Source organism: Syngnathus leptorhynchus, chromosome 4 (genome assembly GCF_054491065.1).
Source record: "Syngnathus leptorhynchus isolate UIUO chromosome 4, UIUO_Slep, whole genome shotgun sequence".
Taxonomy (NCBI): Eukaryota; Metazoa; Chordata; class Actinopteri; order Syngnathiformes; family Syngnathidae; genus Syngnathus; species Syngnathus leptorhynchus.
This window is the reverse complement of record NC_141198.1, coordinates 15,754,503-15,777,255: the sequence shown is the minus strand read 5'-3', so window position 1 is coordinate 15,777,255 and position 22,753 is coordinate 15,754,503. Positions and strand designations below refer to the sequence as shown.

The 22,753-nt window shown below is 45.3% G+C and overlaps 2 protein-coding genes across 8 annotated transcripts; one reads left to right on the top strand and one right to left on the bottom strand.

Moving 5' to 3' along the window:
- Positions 1 to 99: 99 nt before the first annotated feature.
- On the bottom strand, positions 100 to 22,322 carry kank1a (KN motif and ankyrin repeat domains 1a). 4 transcript variants are annotated; one of them, XR_015065806.1, is made up of 14 exons: positions 22,029 to 22,322; positions 13,365 to 13,496; positions 7,340 to 9,706; positions 6,457 to 6,576; positions 6,176 to 6,284; positions 5,933 to 6,088; positions 5,631 to 5,724; positions 5,256 to 5,475; positions 4,991 to 5,133; positions 4,663 to 4,863; positions 4,432 to 4,530; positions 4,277 to 4,355; positions 3,214 to 3,445; positions 100 to 1,302 (listed from the first exon to the last, which is right to left on the bottom strand). XR_015065806.1 is itself a non-coding variant. In XM_085909175.1 (13 exons), the coding sequence occupies exons 2-12, from the start codon at positions 13,399 to 13,401 to the stop codon at positions 4,293 to 4,295; spliced, it is 3,609 nt and encodes a 1,202-aa protein (XP_085765301.1). In that variant the 5' UTR covers positions 13,402 to 13,496; positions 22,029 to 22,322; the 3' UTR covers positions 103 to 1,302; positions 4,277 to 4,292. The 4 variants fall into 4 exon arrangements, 3 of the variants coding, with proteins under 3 accessions (XP_085765301.1, XP_085765300.1, XP_085765299.1); XM_085909175.1 differs by lacking the exon at positions 3,214 to 3,445 and having other exon boundaries at positions 103 to 1,302; XM_085909174.1 differs by lacking the exon at positions 100 to 1,302 and having other exon boundaries at positions 3,026 to 3,445.
- Positions 665 to 3,892, top strand: LOC147058437 (cilia- and flagella-associated protein 157-like). Of its 4 annotated transcripts, none has more exons than XM_085909296.1 (8): positions 665 to 942; positions 1,056 to 1,327; positions 1,789 to 1,942; positions 2,004 to 2,271; positions 2,574 to 2,674; positions 2,764 to 2,866; positions 3,206 to 3,300; positions 3,364 to 3,892. In XM_085909296.1, exons 1-8 carry the CDS (start codon positions 794 to 796, stop codon positions 3,440 to 3,442), a joined length of 1,221 nt encoding a protein of 406 aa, XP_085765422.1. In that variant the 5' UTR covers positions 665 to 793; the 3' UTR covers positions 3,443 to 3,892. The 4 variants fall into 4 exon arrangements, with proteins under 4 accessions (XP_085765422.1, XP_085765421.1, XP_085765420.1 ...); XM_085909295.1 differs by having other exon boundaries at positions 2,764 to 2,872; XM_085909294.1 differs by having other exon boundaries at positions 3,206 to 3,892.
- Positions 22,323 to 22,753: the final 431 nt, after the last annotated feature.

Here is a 22,753-nt window from a genome sequence, read left to right as displayed (position 1 = left end):
TCGTTTACATATCTTGAAGCCGACCAATAGATTGTTGTGACGTCACATGATACCGTGAACAACCCGCCCACTTGGTGAGATTTTTTTTGTTTTAAATTGATTAATTTTTATTTATTTATTTTCTGACTTGCTAACATAAAAAAAAATTACTCAAGTATACAAAATCCCTTGTATGTTTTCAAACCAATTGGACTGCATGTATTCGCGTAAATTGCGTCATTTAACTTCCTGGTAAAAATAGATCATAATAAATGTAATCTAGACGTTTTAAAAGATTTTTTTTCATAAATGACCACACTATATGTGATTTAAGGTCCCTTTCTATCTTTTCAAATTAAACCATACATTGAAAATGCAGACATTAGATGCACGCATATGAATAGTAGCATTAGTTCACTTCTTGAAGGAACTCAATTTTCATAAAGTACATTTTTTAAATGTTTTACATTCTTGCACATGTTTTTCCATCGCCATTTTTTTTAGGATTTTGCTATTTTCCATACAACTCACCACAAAAACTTAACAATTGAATCCTGTTTTGTTACAACAAAACAAAAACAAAAAAATCACATTACCAGAACATAAAATTTGTACACCTGACAGAAATGAATAGACCCTAATTACTTGATTTAGGTCACAGTTCCCTCTTGTGGTTAAATTACACACCGTTTACGTCACGGTGCGGAGTTTCCAATCCTCTGAGAGTCCCTGAATGCCCCATCGCCTAGCAACCAAGTAGCACACTTTCGCCTCCGTCAACTTTTTGCAAGCAAATCTTTTTTGTTTTTTCGCCATGCCCAAAAAGGAGCAGAAACAAGAGGCAGGCAAGAAAACAAAGAAAACGCCGAGCCAGGTTACTTCCGCCGAAGAACGAGAGCCTGGAGACAAAGCGAAGGATTTGTATCGCCTTCAAATACGCTTGTTGAACGACGAGCTCGATAGGTGAGTTTTAAATAAACGACAGACAGACAAATAGCGAGATGGACAGACGGATACTGAAGCTCCATACTTTGCGTACTGATGGTCAAGTCCCCGCCCTGACACAACTGATGCAGACAGCAGATGAAATGCGAGCGCCTGGAGCAGGAGAAGACGTCACTGGTGCGTCGTTGCGTGCGCGCGGAGACGGAGAAGAAGGAGGCGGTGGAGTATCTGAAGACGGAGCTGCTGGACAAGGAGAACCAGGTGGAGCAGCTGGCGGAGCGGCTGGACCAAAGTCTGCGAGAAGCCCAAGCTGAGCGAAATGGTCTGAGGGGACGACAGGCCGAAGAGCTCCGGGAGCTGCGGGATCGCATCCACCGGCTGGAGGAGGACAACACCGGCTTAGGTGAGAAGGAACGGTGCGAGCAAGGTCTTCACCTGCCCTCAACATTATTATCACAATGAAAAACAGATTACTATTTGTCCCATTAATTTGTTACTCAGTGTTCGTCCACTATTGGCTATTCAAACATTTGACACATGCTCCTCAAAGTTTGGATGGTGGCAAAACCCCTCGACATAAATCTCAACTCATTTCATTGGCAGAAAGATGACAGGAAATGGTGCCAATAGACTATTTCTGTCTAAATAAAGCACCTCGTTTTACATCAACAAAGTTCATTAGTTCATCAAGGTGCCACTGGATGGCAGTAAAGCATTAATCTTGTTTGAATGGAGGTCCTCAAATGACATCATCATGGTTCCATGACACCAAGAGGCAGTTTTGATACAGCAAACAAGGGAAGATTGTCTAAAGGCACCAAATGCCCAGCGCCGCTGTTGAACTGACAACTCTTGTCTCTATAGTGGCCCGGCTTGAAGCGGTGAAGACCTTTGAAGAGGAGAAGGAGCAGCTGAAGTCTAATGTGGCGGTTGCGCAAAAGAAGCTGGCTGACCAGGAGGGGAAGCACGCAGCCGCTATGTACACATTAGAAATGAAAGCAGTGATGGATAAAACCAGGTGAGAATAACATAAAGACGTGAAAAGAAGGCAAGTTGAAAAACTGACATGTTTCCGATAGACTGGAAAAGGAGCTGGAGGCGGCGGCTGAAGCAGCAGAGGTCGAGGTGGAGCGCCTGGTGGAGCAAAAGCTGCCTGAGGCCAGCAAGCAAGCAGTGCTGGAGAAGCAAGAGGCTTGGGCGCGCTACGCCCGTCTGTCCGACAAGGCCCAGCAGTTGGCCCGCGAGAATCTGGCTCTGCGACAGCAGCGGGGTTGCAATGCGGCAGACGTGGCTATCCTGGAGGAAACGCTCAACAAAATGGCACGACAGAGCTGCTTCCGCAAGAAGGTTCCCTTTCCCCCTAGAAATTAGATTTATTTTGTATTTTTAAGGACTTTAAAATAGATATTGTTAGTTTTTTTTTATTAACTTATGTTTTTATTGAATGCCTGCATTGTTCGATTTTTCAGACTTCTTCACTAGCTTTATCCGAAAATTATTTTTCCAGGCATAAAAAAAATGTCTATAGTGGAAAATCCTTCAACTATTTTTATTTATTCAGAAAAGAAAAAAAGATTGTTATAATGCTAATCATTTAAACGCCACATTAGATATTCTTAATAATTGTACTGATAATATCCCTCCACTAGGTGGCAGAGCAGCTAAAGGCTGACCTGGCTGAGCGCAGTCGGGACGTGGAACAACTTCGGACTCAACTCGACCAATCCCACGCCGAATTAGAGGCACTCAGGTCCAAATTTAAATCGGCATGGAGTCACATCATTTTCTGCTGATGACGTCACCGCCATGCAGAAAGTCCAATATTGATCTTGTTGGCAGAAAAAAACACACCACCACATGTGGTCATGTGGAGGCAGAGCTACAGGAGGAGAGGAAGAGGATTGGCCAGATGAGAGACGCGGTCGCCGCCATGGGACCGAGGGTCACTGTAATATATGAATATCTTAAGTTAATACGTTCTGGCCACAAAATGACTTGATATTTCAGATTCCATATCAATTCAGATTTCAGATTCCATAACAATTCCATCACGATATCAATTTCATTTTAACTGGTTAAAGTTTGGTCCAATCTTTTTTTTTTTTTTCTTTAATTTGAAACGGTTAAGATTTTTGCAAATATTTCTTTAAAAAAAATTGTAACATCTTTTAAAACAAGGCACTTTTTATGTTTCAGTATTAGTTTGGTATGAATTTCAATTCTACTAGAATTCATGCAAAAAAACATCTTAACTTTACTCCCAATTAATCTTTGAATACAGCCACATACGCAAAAGCTGCTGACACTACTGGAAGGCCCCCTGGACCCCGTCCTCAGTGACCCCACACTGGCTGTAGACAACCAAGCCAACCACAGGTTGGATCTCGCCCACGTAAAATTCTCCTTTCCACTTCCTATTCATTTGTCATGTCTGAGCAGGGGAGAAAGCGGCTACGGCCAACTAGGTCCTCTGACCCGACACGCTCCAAAGGCCAAACGCGCCCCCCCACACAGGTGAGTGCTGCAAAAAAAACAGCTGCCATCTTGTGGCATTTTCACACAATCACTGCTAAAAGAGAAATGTTATGTTTCTCACTGAAACAGTGATGAACATAAAGAACTGTGTGCATTTTAATGGATGTTTATTGTTAGGTGATGACATTGCGCAAAACGAGGCAAATGTCAACAACAGAGAAAGCGGAAACGTCGATACTAGACTAACGTACAGTTTGTACAAACGCATAGCAGATGTGCTTGAGAAAATATACTTTGATAAATATATGACTTCATGTGATATTTAAACGCGCTCGTATTGAAAAATACTGTGGTCTTTTTAAATAGATACAAAGGATTGGTAGAAATGTCGCTGATGTCAGATCGGAGATCAGCACTATGTACACCGGACCACCATAACAGACAGTGAGGAAAAAGATATTAGGGGCTGATTTTCATTTAAAAAAAAGAGATATGTTAAAAAAAAAAAAAAAAAAAAAAGGCCTTTTTTTGTATCCGTGAGAGACACCAAAAGTTATCAGAGGCACCAGCTGGTTACATTCACAATAGGAAGTGTTGGAGAGGGCTGGGGGGGGAAAAAAAAAAAAGTCCTCTTCAGCTCTAATGGCAGTAGAATATAAATGCTAGCTTGCAAGTTGCTAACAGTAGCCTCGTAACCAATGACATAAGCTTCATAGCAGCAACTTCGAGCCATGGTCATTCCCTTCAGACTTGGGGTTTCCAACCATAGCTTGAAAGTTGTTAACATTAGCCGCTATGTAGCTAACAATAGCTTCAGAGTGGCCATTCCACACCAAAAGTAGCCTTAGATCATCGGATTAGCTAAAGATGCACTGACGTTAGCCTCTGAGCAGCTAATCGAAGGGGCCCCTGCGAGTCGGGCTCGGAGACATCTTGCGACCCAGTCGAGGGGTTCCCTGAAAGGGAATGAAGATGTCAAAAATAATAAAACAACTAATGAGTTACAAAAAAAAAAAAAAAAGCGGTACATACAGGCGACTGCGCTTTGGAGAAGTTGACGTGTGCGTAAAGCAGGACGGCGATGTCCTTGTGTCCGGCGTCCAGAGCGATGGACAGGGCGTTACTCTCGTCCTAAACAAAACATATACTTCCTGAAATTTTGTGTCATAGATTTTCTACATGACCCAACCGGGATTTGCGAGATAAAACATTTCTAGGCAAAGTGGAATATCTTTTTTTTTTTTTTTTCGCACGGTGACTCACGCTGTCGCTTAGCGTGGCGTCGGTACCGGGCTGCGCCAGGAGAAGCTTGACGATATCGGCGTGTCCGTGCTCACTGGCGCACATGAGCGCCGTGGAGCCCTCGTCGTCCTGCAGGTTGACGTCGGCGCCGTGGGCCAGCAGCGCTCGGACCATGTCCATGCGGCCGTGGCTCACCGCCAGCATCAGGCCCGTCTGGCCCGCCTGAGCAAATTAGCATTAACATGAGTGCAAATGGCTAGCTTCTTCAAAAAGACAAAAAAATGTTCTCTTACATTTCAAACTTCCTACAGCCACTTTTTAATTATTTTTTTTTTTCATCTGTACTGACCTGACTGGCGCGTGCGTTGACGTCGCCCTTTCCAAAGAGCTCCTCCACAATGCGCATGTCTGCGGGCGTCTCCACGGCCGCCAGCGCCGCCAACATGATGGGCGTGTAGCCCGCTTTGTTCTGCTGGTTCACGTTGCACACGTCTGCGACAAAACGCACGTATTAAAGCGGCGAGAAGGAAGAAGCTTTCGACTCCGAACGTTCTCTTTGCGCTGAGCTGCGCTGCCCGAGAGCCCTCGGGGCTTGCTGTTGGACGCTAACTCACCGGCGTCCAACAGCTTCTTGACCACGGGGAAGTTGGAGTGCGACACGCTGTAGTGCAGCGCCGTGTTGCCGTTGCCGTCGGCCATGTTGACAACGTGGCGCAGCACGTCCGGCGAGACGGCGGCGAACGCCGTCAGGTAGTCTGAAACGGCAGACGCCGACGCCGCCTTCTGGCTGGACACGCGGAACCATTCGTGTTGTACCGTGTTGATGCTAGCCCTCTGTAAAAAAAAAAAAAATCAAATAAGCACTCATGCAGAAGCTGCTGTTGGTCACGGCTCACGTCCGTTTCACATCACACATACGCATGTAAACGGACAACTTTTTCGGTAGGTGAATCGCAATGCAACGGAGGAACATAAATGTGGACCCTCACTAGATCTTTACTGCCCACGTCGTCGTCGTTGTTCTCGCCGAGGTGAACTTTCAGGATGTTGCACGCTGCCAACATCTTCTCGCTGAGCTCATATCTGTTGACACAAAAAGATTTTGGGGCCTTTAAGGATGTCCCCCCTCAAAAAATAAATAAATAAATAAATAAATACACTATCTCAGCCCAATCATTTAACTTAGCTCCGTTTTTTCTTACCACTACCCAATTTGCAGATTTTTCATTTTTTTGACTCAGACCGCATCGTCGAAACTTTGTATATGAAAGAAAGCAAACAATTCCCAAACCTTTCTCTTGTCTCCAGCTCATCCAAACTTCCTTCTTCCGTCTTCTCCTCCGAGACGTGGTCGCCTTGCTTATCTTCAATCTCATTTTCCTCGTCCTCAGATCCAGAGGAGCTGCTGTCCTCAGAGCTGGAGTCGTCGCTGGACGTAGTCTCATAGCTGCTCCACAAGGAGGCGGCAAAGACAACACGGGAAAAGAAGGTTGAGGAGGAAGCCACTTGTCTCAAAATGAAATGTCACACACACCCTCCGTTGACGCCGACAAACTGCAGGTTCTTCTTGGCGCCGTTAGAGTCGCCTCGGCTGTCTTTTTTCTTCATGATGGACTTGAGCGCGTTGGCACTGCAAGACTCACCTGAAAGCATATCAAGCAGTAGCATTTGATTAAAAAAAAAAAAAAAATACAACAATACACTTTTTTTTCCAGCACATTTGTGATGTATATTTCTTGGGATCGTTTTTTGGAGGTCTTTTCGATTTGGCCAAATTGTTTCAGACACTTATTATGAGTGGTAACGTTTCCCCACCGTGTAGTGCTGTGGACATTTGCAGGTCCATGCGGCTCTTCTGCTCAGCTGCGCTCAGCTGCTGGTGACTGCCACTTTCCATCTTGCTGCCTTTGTCCACGTGAGTCTTGGGCGCACCCTCTGAAAGACAAGTTGCGCAAAAGTTCTAGAGGACATTAGGTACCTTGACTTACAAATGTGAACAATTCAATTGCGATTGTTTGAAGATTCAATTCAGTTATCCATTGAAATGTTTTGCTAGCGATTCTGGAAGCAATAAAACAACACAAAGAGTTCATTTTGACAAAATGTGAAATATCTAACAATTACGCACTCTCATTCTTCTTGTTTTGGATATGTGGGGTGTGGCCAGTGATTGAGATCAGATGCTGGATTTGGACTTTGACGAAAAGCACACCACCAGTTGAAATTGTTAGAATATTTATTCATGGCCAGCATGTGAGAATTTTGAGCCACTTGTGCCTCTACTCATAAGTCAGGGCCAGACTGTATTGTTGCTTGCAAGTGCAAAGTCACGGCGCATTCCGGAAAGAGCGACCCCAGGCAAAACCAGCTGCAGCCCGGGACCAAGAATGTGTCGGCCAGCGTGAGAAGCGGCTTACGTAACAGCGAAGCGGCTATGAATCAGCACGAGGTGTATAGTAAAGGGAGGGAGGAGATTTAAAAACAAAAAAGAAGAAAAGGGTGCGATAAGTGCGTTTGGCTCCCGAGAAGAAATGAACTCATTGCTGGTTTGAGTCCAAAAGGACACATCCCAAAGTTGCGCTTCCCGTTTACTGTCACATTGTCCTGTTATCACATCAACATTTTGATGTCAGCGTCTATTAAAAAAAAAAACTCAAGAGTACCAGAATGACACGAGATGTCGGCGAAAGTGACTGACCTGAGTGGGCGGCGGCCGCCAGGAGGTCCTCGGAACTGGCGCTTTTCATAGCCGAGTTGATGGAGGAGAGCGTGTTGACCAGCTGGCAGTTGATGGATCCAAACTGGGACTGGGGCTGACCGAAAGCCTCGGCCAACTCGCTGTAGTTCTCCGCCAGCAGCGTTTGTTGCTCCCGCAGCAGCATCTGGACCTTCTCGATGTAGTGGTCCAGGCCGGCACCCCCTTGGGTGTTGGTTGTGTCGGCGGTGGCTTCGGGGACTTGCGCCGGTCCACACGCGATATTACGAGTTTTTAAACCGAGTAGGAAGTTCTCGTGAATGCTGACGGATCCCACCCCAAATTCTTTGGTTTTGGCGGCGCAGGATTGGCCGAAGAGTGACTCTGTCCCCACGGCCACCGAGCGAAGTTTTGCGGTCGAGAGGACGTCTTTGACGAGTCCCTCGCCGGCAGCGACCGTCCGGGTTCCAGTGGCGGCCGTATTGGTGAAGGAGTTGGTCAGCGCCGGCGCCTTGGTGTTGGTGGACTTGCTGACCAATTCCGTCTCGGTGTTGGTCCCTTGCGTGGTGGATTCCGGGGCCGCCGTGACGCAGGAGTCCGCTTTTTCTGCGAGATCCGGGTCGGTTCCTCGGGACGCCTTTGTGCAGACTGGGCCCACGTGGACATCCACGGAGCAATTCCCGCTGGCGACCGATCGAAACTCCTTGAGCGACTCTGTCTCGCAGATGTTTACCTGCTGGTACGCGTCCTTTACATCCAAACCATGGTCCGGTCCTACGCCGATGCTACAAATGCTCGGGTGACACGACACTCCGACGGAGAAGCTCCGAGCCTCCGCGATAAGATGGTCACCGACACCCCGACTGTGCACGGGGACTTTGGCCTCCACGGAGATGTTGTAGGTCTCGGGCCTGATCATCGAGCCCTTGTCCGCCTTCTTCTTGTTGGACCCACCAGCCGCCTGGAGCTCCAGCTTGAGTTTAGTCATCTCCATCTGGTGAGTGGTTTCTTTCAGCTGCACCTCCAAGCGGTAGATCTTGTCTTTCAGCGCCTCGATGGTCTGCTGCTGGAGCTCCATCTCCTTCTCCGTCTCGCTGGACAGGCCCAACATGGTCTCGGTGACGCCCACTGAAGCGCTGCGGGTGTCCCGGGGGTCCGTGGCGACGGCCATGTCCCGGTGTTGGTGTTCTCTGGGCAGTTCCCTCCGCTGAAATTGTTGGAGGTTGTTCATGTTTTCGTCGGTGACTACACCGACGGACTTATGAAGGGTCTGGTTCAGATTGTGGTCCCGCGCCTGGCTTTCAAATTCATTATTGTCAAGGGTGGTCTTCTCAAGAGCTTGGACCTCAGCAGCCAGACGCCTGAACTCCTCGAGCTGCTGAGCGTTTTGCTGCTGGGCTTCGGACTCGACGATGTGCAGCACCGTCTCTTTTTGGACGGGGCCCGGGTTCTCCATTTGGTCGGCGCTGCCCACGCTGTAGGAGCGCTTGCGGAAACCGCTGGGACCTTTCGACTGGGCGGCCAACTGTCGCTTCTCCTCCTGGAGAACGGCGATCTTCACCTGCAAGATGGGGATGGTCTTCACCTGCTCCTCCAACTCCTTTAGCCGCCGCAGGGCGACCACCATCTGCTCGCGGATCTGCTGAAGGTGCAGCGGGCTAACGTTGGTCACCGGCGTGGCCATGCCGGAGCTCAGGGGACTGTGGCGGACGGAGCCGCCCACGGACGACGGGTAGTAAAGGTTGTGCTCTCCGTTGTGGAGGTGACCGTTGAAAGGCTGCGGGACGCCAGGGGAAATTTGGCTGGCGACCGCGGAGCTGGAGTAAGACGAGAGCGAGCTGTTTGAGCCCGTTCCGCCGAAGCTGGCCAGACGGCGGCGGGGCGCCGGCGGCGGCTCCATCAACAGCCGCTCCTGCTCCAGGCGAAGCCGGGTCTCCATGAGGGTTTTCTCCACGTGGGGGTTGTGGCGCGGCGTGAACCTGGGCGAGGGCGGCGGCAGGACCGGCTTGGCTTCAGCAACGCCAGAGAAAACCTGTTGAGGTACGGCTTCGGAAGTCGCCTTTTGCAGGGTCGGCTGGACCTTGGGGTTGCCGAAGACCGGCGACTGCTTGTCGTCGCTGTTGGAGGACGAAAGAGAGTCGGTGGACGTCCATTCGGTCCCGGCGCTGGGACGCGGCGGCGCCGCGGGACCCGGCTTGGCCCCTTTGGGCTTCCTCTGGACGCTCACTTTCTTGATGGTGTTGCCTCTCTCGATGTCGTCGACATATTTGAGAAAATCCAAGTCCAGCTGAAAACCGTACGGCGTCTCCACCGAGTACGGAGCCACGCAGTCCTTGTCGTTACTGGTGCTTGGACATCTTTGGCCTCGTGCTGCAAAAAAAAGAGAGCTAGTGAAATAGCCATTTTATTTTCACTACTTCAAAGCACTGCCAGGTGTCTTAATGCTTTTGTGATGTGCTGGATATGCAAACATTTGTGTGTCGTTGAGTGCGCATATCATTTGGAAACACGTGTACATACTTGTCTCTCCCACACACACACACACACACACAGAAATATAAACACATGCACCACACACACACACCTGAAAGTGAATGACAAGCAATATGGCGAGCATAGCTAAGTCAGCCCCAAACTATGGCAAACATGTGAGGCAAACCACACACGAAAGCAGATTTGACGCAGCAAGTCGTGTTGTTGAAAAACAAACGAGGCTGGGCAAGAGCCGTAAGCACGTTTTGTCTTACACAAAAAGGTTCTCGCAACTTATTTGCTCATGGAAATGTTGATAAAAATAAAATAGGTGCCCAAAGCAATAATGTTCCAAATGTGAACACATTAAGAAAATAAAAACCTCAAGATGAAAAAAAAAAAATGCAAATATTAGCAAATACCTACCACAAAAAAAAAGTTGTAAAAATGTTTCTAGACTATTACGAGAAAAAAAATTAAGTTAGAAAAAATACACATTATTGGGAATAAACAGAAATATGAAACAACAACAAAAAACATTCAATGTAAATGCATATCAGGGAAAGAAAATAAAAAAAAAAAAATCCAAAATACAAAAACCTTAGGGAAAAAAAACCCTGTTAGACACACAATGTCAAAATCTAGCCTATAAATCCAAAACTATTGGCTGAAAAGAAACTAAATTCCCAAAATGCTGACCTGGATTGTCTTTCCCTCTTTCTCTTAGCAGCGTAACCCATGCACGTCTTCTTTGCAAGCTGGTTCACGTCTTTATCAAACAGATGAAATACGGCACCAACAATCATCTGGTTTAGCAGGCTACAGCCGTCAAACCACGTTTATCCTCACACTTTCGCATGATCAATCATTTGAAAAAAATAATAATCTTTTTTTGGACACACAACAACAATGACAACTTATTTACGCAAGTGAGCTTGAGCTGCTCAAAGTCCAAACTCCAATGCGCGTGGCTCACTCCGAAAAAAAAAAAAAAAAAAGAAAAGCATCCCCCCCCCCTTCACCCCCACGGTCTAAAAGCAGGGTCTTGTTGTGCCTGGTAGGTATGCCAGGAACTCCGAGACCGGCTGGAAATAAAACACGCTTTCCAGCAACAACTTTTTCCCCCTCTGTGGAGTCCACAATTTGGGACGGGAAGAAAAAGCCGCTTGCGCCTCACTCACCTTACTCAGTCGCTCAAAACGTGCTGGAGCTCCTCTGCTTTGCTCCCTAAGACTGTACAAAGATTACACTGTACTGTTTCTAGACTGAGGAAGGGCTGTGAGCCAAGGAGCTGCCCTCTCCCGAAGAAGAGAGGCTGTTATTCAGCCGAGGGGGCGCTGAACTCGCTGGACTAACATGCAGCCCCCCCCCCCTCTCGCCGCAGGACAAACACATGCAGCTACTGTGCATGTTCAACGTTCAAACCGGACACAACATTAGGTACACTTGCAATGCAGAAGCTGTCAGAGACATGGGAAAATGTTTAGTGCGCACACACAAAAACATATTAGAAAAAAAATAATAAATACAATTAAATATTAAAGACTAGCTGGAAAAGAACTGCAAACATTTGTAAAAAAAGTATTGGGGGGGGAATATGTGAAATAAATTTGAAAAGAAAACTTTGGGAACAAAATATTTGAAAGAATTGATAAAATATTGGACGTTAGCTTAAAATTACAATACAAAAACATTCGCTGACAAAAAAAAAGTACACTTGTAATAAAAAAAAAAGTATCAAATAGTATTCGGTACAGAAATATTGGAATAAAATAGCTACAGGACTAAAACCTGATAATACACAATTATTCAAATAGAAACATTACAAATATACACACACACGCACACACACTCATACATATATATAGTTTTAACCCTGAAATGGAATCTTAGCATCGCCGCTCTAATCGATCAATCAACAAAAGCTCATCATCAGGACAATGCTATCGCTGATTAGCTCTTCAAAGTTGCTTGCGTGTGACAGCCACTGCAGTTTTGAGTCCATCAGTGGGGGGAAGGGGGGGGGGGACTAAGTCACACAGAGTATTTGAAAAGTGTCAATCTCGACTCTTACGACAACAATCGCTGCAGTGTGTCGACGAGTGAGAAGACATTGTTTTCCTGCTGCCAAGAAGTTCTCGGGCACGAGTCGCCGACAGCGGTGACGGGTGGCCCCCGTGGTACCGCCGAGACCCCGTGACACGAGGGAAGGACGGGGGTGGACAAAGCAGCAGCTGAGGTGCCTTGACATAACCCAATGTTTGAATTTTTCAAAACACGTGGAGCTAAAACATGATGCAAGTGGGTGGAGGGGGGGGGGGGGGGGGGGGGGACTCTAGAGGACAAATGGGACACATCCACCCTTACACACGCTTGGTATTTCCTGGCGGCGCGACACGTTTTATACGTCTAATTATTTTCAAGAAAAACGGTGTTTGAACGGCTCTTGGCGAGCAACACGACACATCCGTCCCCGTAGAAAGAAAGACAGGAACCCACCCCCCGTAAAAAAAAAAAAAAAAACAATACAAGTACACGCATGCTGAACATTCCTGCCCTTTTCTCGAGCGGGCTGGCAACAGACTGCGTAAAGCCAACCGCTGGATTCTTCCGGGGGGCCCCAGACGGATGCGCCGCTGCCAAGTCCAACAACTGGATCCGATGAGGACGTCGGCGAGGAAGTGCCGACAACACTTTTCTCATAAATGGTCAAGGAAAACACGGAGGGGGGAGTGGACATAGCGTGGCAGCTATAAAAGCTCAAGTGGCAGATCACCACACGACAAGAACGAGGCATTTGATGAAGTCAACTCCAAAGTAGCCAATCACCTGGCCAACATTCCTGTAGGGATTGGCGGGACAGAGCACTCTCTCGTGTTAGTCCGGCAAGGAATGCGAGAGGCCGTCTTGCAGGTGTCTGAACCCCCCCCCCCGCCCAGAAATGGCCCTTCATTTTGCACTCCAGCGTGGAAATCCTTTCCAACACGAATGCACAAAAAAACTTGCGGATTCCTGCCAGTGTGCGAGATTGCTTGAGAAGATTTGACTTTGGCCAGTATGCTCAATGACTGCAACAATGTCCAACGTACGTGCTCAAGCACACATACTGCCTATATAAATGAATGAATGAATAAATGAATAAATAAATAAAAATAAAAGTAAATAAATATAAATATAAATATAAATAAATAAATAATAAATATAAATAAATAAAAATGAATAAATAAATATAAATAAATAAATAGAATAAATAAATACAAAATAAAAAAAAAAAAAATAAATTAAGAATAAATAAATAAAAAATAAATAAAAACAAAAATAAATAAATACTAAATAAATAAAAATATATATATATGCACACGCACGTACATACAGGAGCTCGTCAGATATTGTCTGAATTTTGCCCCAAGACAGCGTTGTCACTCCGCCTAGTGGGCAAACTAGTCAATGACAGTTGAACCTCGCATGGGTCCCTGTCTCCTCGGTCACTTTGAAAAACACAACCATACATACGTACTTGCAAAAAAGTGCCACTGTGGTAAATGCGGTTGGTTACCTGACGCGTTGCCGTTGACGTGCACCGTTTGAGCCATAGTTGCCGCCGTCCAGCGCTCTCAGTGCAAGCACAACATCAACACGTGCCGGTGTCGTACTAAGGTCACGCATTAAGTCCGGGACACCGTGCAACCTGGTGAGAAAAAGAAATACATGAAATAAACACACACTCGTGATTTCAGTTGGTGATGTCGATTTAAAGTCGTAACCACGTTGATGATGCCATCGACGCATCATAACAAAGACTGCCCCTGCAATAAAGATGGTCAAAACATGTCGTTTCTTTCACCAACGCTAGCAGTGACGATATGTCCCGCAAGGCGTGATCCGTTCTGATCCAGAAGAAAATGGATTTCCCCGTTGGCAGCTTACCTGTCGGCCTCACGCTAACATCTCTGGAGTGTGAGCACCCGCGCGGAGCAAAGAGACGAGCAGACTGGAGCCCGCAACAGAGGGGGAAGTCTAGGGTTCCCGCGGCTAAGTTTAGAAGATGTTGTCAAATGACAAACCAAGCAAAGTGCAGACTAAAAGAGGAAATGAGCGAAAGTGAGCCTCATGCTAAAAGGTAGCGGGCGTAAAGTCTAACCTCATCCGAGACTTGAGCGACGTTTACAAAAACATCGAGACTCCATTTTGCCATCGTGGTTTTTTAAAATACTTACGCTAAGTTTGCTAAAATCTTCAAATGGTACAAACATGCTCAAAATGGTCTTCATTTACAAGAAAAAAAACAAACTTGAAGTTCATTTTAGACGCTCAATCTCAACCAGAACGCCAGACATCCTCAGCGTTGGACACATTTGACATCCCCCAATACACTAAACACCGTCCGTGACATATTAACCAAAAGCACAGAGGTCATTTGAAAGGCTAAAGCTGCACGGGGGGGCATCAAAAGTCAGCCAAAAGGAAAAACTCACCCGAATTCACTGCATGAGAGAGCAAAGAAAACACATTTGCCTTCCAAGTGCGCACGCAAACCAGAATGACTCGTTTTGTTCTCAGACATGACGTGAACAAATGAGGCGCACGTTGTCACCTCGCTTGAGCGGCAACCTTGTGAAACAAGGAAATGTCGGGCAAAATGTGCCCAATATTCAAGCAGCAAGCAGCTAACACTCTAATAAAACTTTTATTGGACGAAATAAGGGAAAAGGCCCTGTAGAAAAAAAAACACAAGAATTTTCACAGAGGGCTGAGCTAAATGCTAACAGTGTTTTAAGCATTAAGTGTTGATTAAAACATTTTGAATGTGACCATTTTAGAAGTCCCTGGGAAATAAATTGTGACTAAATTAAAGGAACAGTGTGGTCATGAGACATAGGTGGACTTTCTTTTTCGGACAACACCGACCCCTGGAGGCAGGCGTGTGAACTTTACTTAGAAAATTGAAAAATACTGGCTAAGTGGAGTAAACAAGGAGCTTTGAGAGGCAATATGGCTCATCCACAAAGCTCCCTTATTTGAAGCGGACTGAATTGGAGGCTGCTCTTCTTCCTGTCGCATGTCCCGCATGCACTTGAGGAGGACAATCTGGAGGCACGCATTTGTTTAGCGACAGGCTGGTGAATGTCACTCAACACCCGTAGCGGAAGGCCCGAGAGGTCAAGTGAAAAAAAAAAAAAAAAAAGCTGCAGTTTAAATGTTTTTTTTTTTTGTCAGGCAAATGACCAGACAGCAGGATTTCATTTGTCCAAATTGGCAGAAAAAAAATCTTAAAATGAGTCAAGCAAATATACTAATCTGGCTATTTAGCGTAACGCTAACACCCAGCAGAAATCAGGGCCATCTGTTGAGCGCCCCGTCACCCGGATGGCGCTTTCATCACGCCGTGAATGGTGGCGACGCCATCGGCGGGGCCCCGATTAAGTGGTTTTGACGTCATTAGCCGTCGGGGATATGGAGCCGGCTAATCTGGGAGCCGGGCCGCTATATCCGAGCTCAAAGGCGCCTACGCCGCGATTTAAGCTCGGGAGTCCATTTGGGCTCCATTAATAAGACACGGCATGGCATTAGTATCAAACGCAAAGCCAAGTGATTCTTATTCACCTCTCAAATCCTCGTTTAGGCCTCATTAATTCAGTTTTCATGCAGATGAAGCAGTGGAGTGGCCCCTGAAAAGGGGAAGCGCAGGATGGACTCTGGCACGGGAGAAGAAAGAAAGAAAGAAAAAGGAGGGAGGGCACAGTGTGAAGACTAATCCTATTAAAGTGGAAGCCAGATGATTTGTTCTGAAATAGGCGGGAGGACCCTATCGCGCTCCCATCTCGGTTGTAACAACGCTCGCCATTTTTACTCCCAAATCTGAAAGTCTAATGACGTCAAAGTCTCGTGTAAAGGTCTTGGCGTAGTCAAGAAATAATTTCAGTCACAGGAAATTGGATTGTTAGCGAGCTGGAAAACGCAACAGGCGACACCTGCTTGGTCGCAAAAAACAAATATTGACTGGACCGCGTGCATGCAAAGCGAGCGACCGCACAAAGTGCTTTTAACGAAAGAGGCCTGAAGCTCCAGCTCATTTGAAATACGTTCGACTCGTGTATATCGAGTCATCTGTGCTTCGGGACGTGAGGGGGGGTCAGGCGAGCCGTGGACGGCGTTGCCTTGGGGATCGAGCCCTTCCTCTCGCTCAGTGGAAACTGAAACCTGAGATGGCACGTGTCCATTGTCACCCAGCACCCAGTGAGATATTTCTCCACACATTTGAACAGAAAAATTCAATAGGTCAACCAGATTGTTGTTTTGGTATTTCCGCTGTGTCATGGGGAAACAAAAGCGCTGCAACATATTAAAAGTTACCATGCGGGCCTTCGCCGGCAGCAGATGAGATCAACCACCGGGGGAGCTAATCGGCACTGTAAACAAAGTGCTGCCGACCCACCCGCAAGAGGAAATCATTTACTGCTGCTGTTAAATGCAAGCCCCTTCCCTCCCCTGGTCCACAGCCCACCATGCACCCTTTTCGGGAATAAACACGCTGAAGGAAGGATTTTTACGGTGAGACTTCCGATGTGAGGAGCGGCAAAATGTCATCGCTTTTAATTCGGACATGGTCATTAGGGAGGAACCACCAACGTTGTGTGCCAGCTGCAAATATTTTTAGGCTCAGGTTGGTGGTCTTGTGCGATATGGTAAGCCACAAAATACTTTACGGTTTACCCATCGAAAAAAGTAGCCGCCCCATCTGGTACACAACGGCAAACTAGAAAAGAAGTAGTTTGTAGTTTTCTTGACATTGCATCTACATTTGAATCTTTCTTCACTCGTCTAATTTCTTTGTTAAAATATTTTCTAATGATGTATTTCCCCTCCTATGTTTTTTTTTATCCATGTTTTCATTTTTGTTCCCCAGTATTTGTGAATTTTACATAGAATATTTTTGTAACAGGGCGGCACGGTGAGCATTGGTTAGCACGTCCGTCTCACAGTACAGAGGTTACGGGTTCGATTCCACCTCGGGCCCTCCCTGCATGGAGTTTGCAGGTTCTCCCCGTGCCTGCGTGAATGGATGGATATTTTTGTAACATTTTCTCATAGTTCTTCCGTGACTTACAAGATTAATATTTTCTATGACCAGCTCACAATAAGGAGTTGGCCACCAGGGGGCAGTATAGATATTGTATACGCAAAGATGCACACAACTGCTCACTATGCCTCAGGAAATCATTTTCAGGATAAAGAATATATACCAGTGGGTATTATTATTACTGGCTCAGGTCACATTTTTGGCCGCCTCATCTTACTGTTTACGTCCAAAAAAAAAAAAAAAGTTTTGTACATGTTAGTCTGCTCAGCATCAGATTTGACAAAGTTCACAATCTTTTTCCAGAATTTGACAAGGTGATCGGTCCATTTAGGCTCAGCAGGCTGCACAGCTTTACTGCTCCCCTAACATTCACACCTCCACACAACAAAGCGGAGGAAGTTGACAAGTGTCATTTGGTCTCGACTCACTACTTTTAGAGCCCATTTGCACGAAAACAAATCCATTTTCTGTTGGTTTTCATCGGGACAGCAAAGGATGAACCCCTGACTGCGGATCAGACAAGCTTGAACAAGTAGTACTCCCCCCCCACCCTTTTTTAATCCTCCCTCAAAAAATTAACAGAAAGAAAAATGTTTGAAATGATGTCACCAAAGTTTGTAATTATAATTTCCCTTAAGAAACACATTTAATGCAGCACAGCTGATCAATAACGCTTTCTTACACATAATCAAAATTTCTACTCACTTTGTTCAGATCCAAAAAGTACTCCAGTTACTTTTGCCACACATTTCCTTCCCAACTAGCACGACATGCACGGAGAGAAAACATCCCAGGGATTAACAAGGAGACGTCACCCGGCGCTGTCTCACACGGTTTTAGTTTAGGCCAATCACAACACAGCAACACACACGCGCACGGTAACCTGACAATAGCGGTCTGTGCGGGGCACTGAAACACGAGCAGCCTGGTGTGACTGGCCGGCCGGTCGGTCGGTCGGGGGGCTTTGGGGGTTCTCTCAGCCGTAAAACGGTGGCATCCTCGGGGAAAGTGGATCGTTCAGACAACCATGTCGTCCCACCAGGTTGAGAAGCAGAGGGTTTTGGATGGGGCAAAAAAATTAAAAAAAAAGCATGATAAAGCAAAAACTATTGCCAAGGAAGTTGGAAAAAAAAGTTCCTATCCAGTCCTAGTGGTGGCAGTAATGAGCATTACATAACCTATCTATCTGACACGTGTCTTTTTGTGTAATTTTCTTATGTTTTTTCAAATATTTGTCTCTCATCTAATACTTCATTCTTTTCACATTTTTCCCCCCAATTTTTTTTTGCATCTTAACACATTTTTTTCAAATGTGTCCTGCATTATTTGTACCTCATGTTTTGACTTGTTTTTTCCCCATTGCTTGTTGACAAACTGGTAAACTAATTAACATAATTATTAAGTTGTGAAGAGGCAAAGAAAGAAGACGTGACATTTTGAGGCAAATAAGTCCTTTGTATAAGAATTACCCCCCCCCCCCCCCCCCCACACACACACACACACACACACACACACTTTTGGCCATTACAGTCCATTTAAAACAGAACCCAAGTGGAGTAAGCAAGTCTAGCGATGCACATTACTGCCATCTACAGTACTGGAGGCGAGCATGCCAAGCGGAGTTCTACGCTCTATTTATGGTGGTAAACAAAGTTGACGTGGCAACTTTCAAGAGTTTATTGTTAGAAAGAAAAAAAAAAAAAAGCATCTTTGGTCTGGCTAAATTCAGGAAGACGCCTAGAGGAATGCCTCCACTTGACGGGCAATGTCTGTGCATGCCTGCATAGCTGAAGGCTTTATCAAAATATCAACGGAAGCCTCTGCCTGCCTTAAAAAAAACAACCAAATAAACAAAACAGGAGCTTGCTCTTCCTCCTCCTTGTACACAAGTAGCGCTGAATGCTTGGAGCTAAAGTTGTCCAGTATGGAGATGTTGCCAGAGAAGCCAACGGATCTACCACGATGGCCATTGATGATCCTCGACAAAGCACATGACAAGGGAGTGAAAAAGAAAAAAAAAAAGAAGAGATTAACCCAGGAAACAAGACACCATTGTGAAACACACTCGAGGGTCTAATTGAGGGTTAATCCAACCACAAGGGGGAAAAAAAAAATAATAAAAGCAAATCACATTTTTTTTTTCCCTTTCATGTAAATTAATCCTGCAAGCACCATTGAACAAGTCACCTTCCTTTTTTTAAATGAAATCTCGGGAATGACCACCAAAATCAGAAGGAAAAGCTTCCAAATGTATCTGCTCATGTCGTCTATTGTTGGTTGTGACGCATTTGCGCAAATTACCCCATTTTGTCTTGATACCATACGCAAACTTGGAGAAAGTCAAGTCAGCCATTTTGTTTTGAGGCAGCCATTTTGGGTGGATTCTCAGACTCGTACTTTGGCAAACTCCATCCACTTGAACTCTAATTTTAAACCAGGCTAGAAACACTAAACTTGCCTACACCATCTCATTTGGTCAGAAAATGGCAACTTTTGACCTTCATTTGGATGTGTCGCCATGAACAAAGGACCTGTTCATTGCTGCTTGCAGCTTTAATGGATTATGTTTACAATTGGTAGACCAGCCTTGACCCTCCATAGTGCGTTAGCACCTTCGGCAGTGCTAACGTTACCGTTCTAAGTGCAAACTCCCATTTGACTCTACATGCTAGCCTCACGCTAAGCATAACAAATCATGGAAACTTTGCTCTCTAGTAATTATCCACAAAAAGACCAAGACACAGGGCAAATGTGATTCAAAGACTGACTTGATGCTAGCATGTAGCAATATAAACCTGAAACGTAAAATATTCCCTGGCAATTTCTGTGATTTTGCTGAGAACTAAATCACACATCTAAAGAGATTTGCAGCGGCTCCGCTGTTGCCCTTTGATGAGCGCAACAATGAACTTTCTAAGAAAAGTACAAACAAGATGGCGCCTGCCTGCCGCCTCGGGCATTACAATATCACATGTACGACATTTCAACAAGTGTTTTGTTGAATTCCATTTTTCATGGATGCAACCTCAGGGTGTCATAAGTGATATCAATAATCTAATGATAGATCAGATATTATATAAAAGGTACACTGCCGTTATTTCGAGGTCTATGGGATCCATTTACACCAAACAGCGTCGTTGTGTTCAGTTCTAAACCGATTCTTTGATTATTATGGAGTTCCTGGCCATTCATCCTCAACTTTTCAGCCATTTTAACTGTAGCTAATGTGAATTAACCGGTGACCTGTGAGACTAAGACATTCTTAGCATACTGTTAACACCCACATGAATGCAGGACTCCTGAAAAGAAAAGTTTGAAGTTGTTTTTAACTGCACTGATGTGATGGTGACCAAACTACAAACCGAACTTAAAGCTTATAACCAAGGTAGGTACTCAAGGGTGATTTTCGGTATATCGAATTTCACGCTCTTCCAAACTGTATTGTGTTTGACTACACTGAACTATGCTGCTTGATGGATGTCTTTAGCTAATTACAGGCCAGTCACGGAGGTCCTCATCCCACAATTTGAATAACCTTCCGCCTGCCGCACTCCACCGCAGAAACCGAAGAGAACTTTCTAGGAGGTGCCCTCCAAAAAAAAAAAAAATACATTCCTACGCACAAATTTGTCACTTTAACTTAACATTGAGCCCACGTGGCGTTTATTTTTAACGTCCAAAGTATGTGCAGATGTGCGGCCAAAAGCGAAAATTACAAGTGAGCGACACCACGAAATAAATACAGCTGCAGCGAGGGACGAACGAATTTGATGCGAAGCACGCTCAGGCAGCGCAAGTCGTTTTCCCACAGCAAATACCGGCACGGTGAGAACACTAATAACAGAGGGAAAATCGAAGGAGGCCCGTTCCGAGGCTCGGCTTTAATCATGTGGACGGAGGGGTCGTGTCACTACGGTGATAATTGAAGGACCTTTGCCACGAGTACACCGAGGCCAGTTGCTGACCCCAAGGGGCCCGCCGCCGCTAAGCCCTTATGTACCAAGCGACACCAGGCGGACCCTGCTAAGGCCATGTATGCGCAGCTTTAGCGCTAAGCTCGCTTTGAGACGTGACTGTGAAATAAACAGGCGCACCAAAGTGTCACTTCCTAAAAGCTAAGGACAGACCATGTCTTGGGGAAAAAAATCAATTAAGTCAATTGCAGATTAGACCGTTTTAAATAAACGAGGCAAAATGAACTAGTAGTTACATTATTGGAGCCTAAATAATCCCAACTGGTGCAATTGTTACACTTGTCTGCATTGTTAATTTCCTGAGAAGGGATGCAAATTGTAAATTACTGGGGTTGCACCTTAATAAAAAGAAACGTTTGAAACTCTTTAGTTCTTTTACTTTAACCATCATGGAAAGAACTGTGACCTAAAAACTAAGATAAATGATGAGTTGTTTTTGCTATGTTGCGAGCCTATCTGAAAAAGACACCACAATTTAACTAAAGGAAGGTCAAAAGTGTTAGGGCTTTTCTGAAAATATTCCAATTATAAAATTAGGCTGACAACATCTAACATCTTGTGTATATCTTTCCCAACATAAATACACATAATTACCGGTGCAAAGTCAATTTTAGAGTACATTATAAAGGGACGCGAAGAGAAGATACGCATTCAGTTACATACACGGCCAAGTCATGTGAATGACTGAAATCTTAAAACTGAAAATACACGTTTTTAAATAAATAAAAAAAAGTCACATGTTGGCAGTCGTCACTGCACAAATGTGGCATAAAAGGTTGACTCGTCCAATTTCACTAAACCACATTCTGGATTTATGCATGACCAAATGTTGACAAAATTGCAACAATAACAAAAAAACATGAATAACTCGATCTGACTTAACTGTGCATGCGGTGCTCGGAAAGGTCTGTTTTCTATGGAGCTCAAAGTCCAAACTGCCAACACTGAGCACGTAAACGCAACACTAAAACTTCCAACGTAATCCGGTTAAAACAGCAGCGCTTCATTAGATTGTCTCGTCTGCTCTCCGCAGGGGGGACACCTGACCAACTTAGGGTGCACTCATAAACAATTAATCCACCCGAATGAACTCAAAAACGGATTGAATGTATCCAGTCGATTGAAGAAGAGGGTGCGAGAGAGAGAGAGAGAGAGAGAGGCTTACCCGATGCAAGGTGTCCTCGCGCAGGCTGCCTGATTAAGACTTGAACGCAACACCGGCGATTCCTCCTCAGTCTCGTATGCGTGAATGCAGGCTCCACGGATCCAATAATGCGTTGAAAACACGCCAAATCCACTTTTTAAAAGTCTCCCGAAGCGTATGCAAGCCCCGTGTGCGACGCTCAGTCTCCTCTTTGTACTTGTCCACTTGGATTGTGTGCGAGTGAGCCGCAACTTGTGGAGGAGCGACGCGCATGCGCACTGCATGTTCCAATTTAGCTCGGCCCTCCGCTCAATGCTAACGCGAAGGTCAAATAGTCACAGGTGTAATTTGCTCACCTGTGACTAAATTCAACTTCATCATAAAGTTTAGTTATAAAGTTTGAAAACATTGAACTACAGCAAAAACGATGTAAATAAAGCTATGATACGTTGCCACCACAAATTAGGGATTGGTTAAACGTGCAAGTTTAAATGATCTCGACCAAGATAAAAAAAAAAAAGTTTACATTTCAGTACAACGCAAATCGTAAAAACGCACATTCATATATCAAAACAGATGCATTTGTGTGTTTTTTTCACAAGTTTTCATTATATAGACTCGACAAAGATGAACGTCCATCTCGTCATTTTAGTTCGAATATCTTCCCACTTTTTCCTTTCTTTTAATTACACATTTATTGATTATTGTCAGTGTTGTGCTATGGATGTCCTTGCTGTGGGATAAAA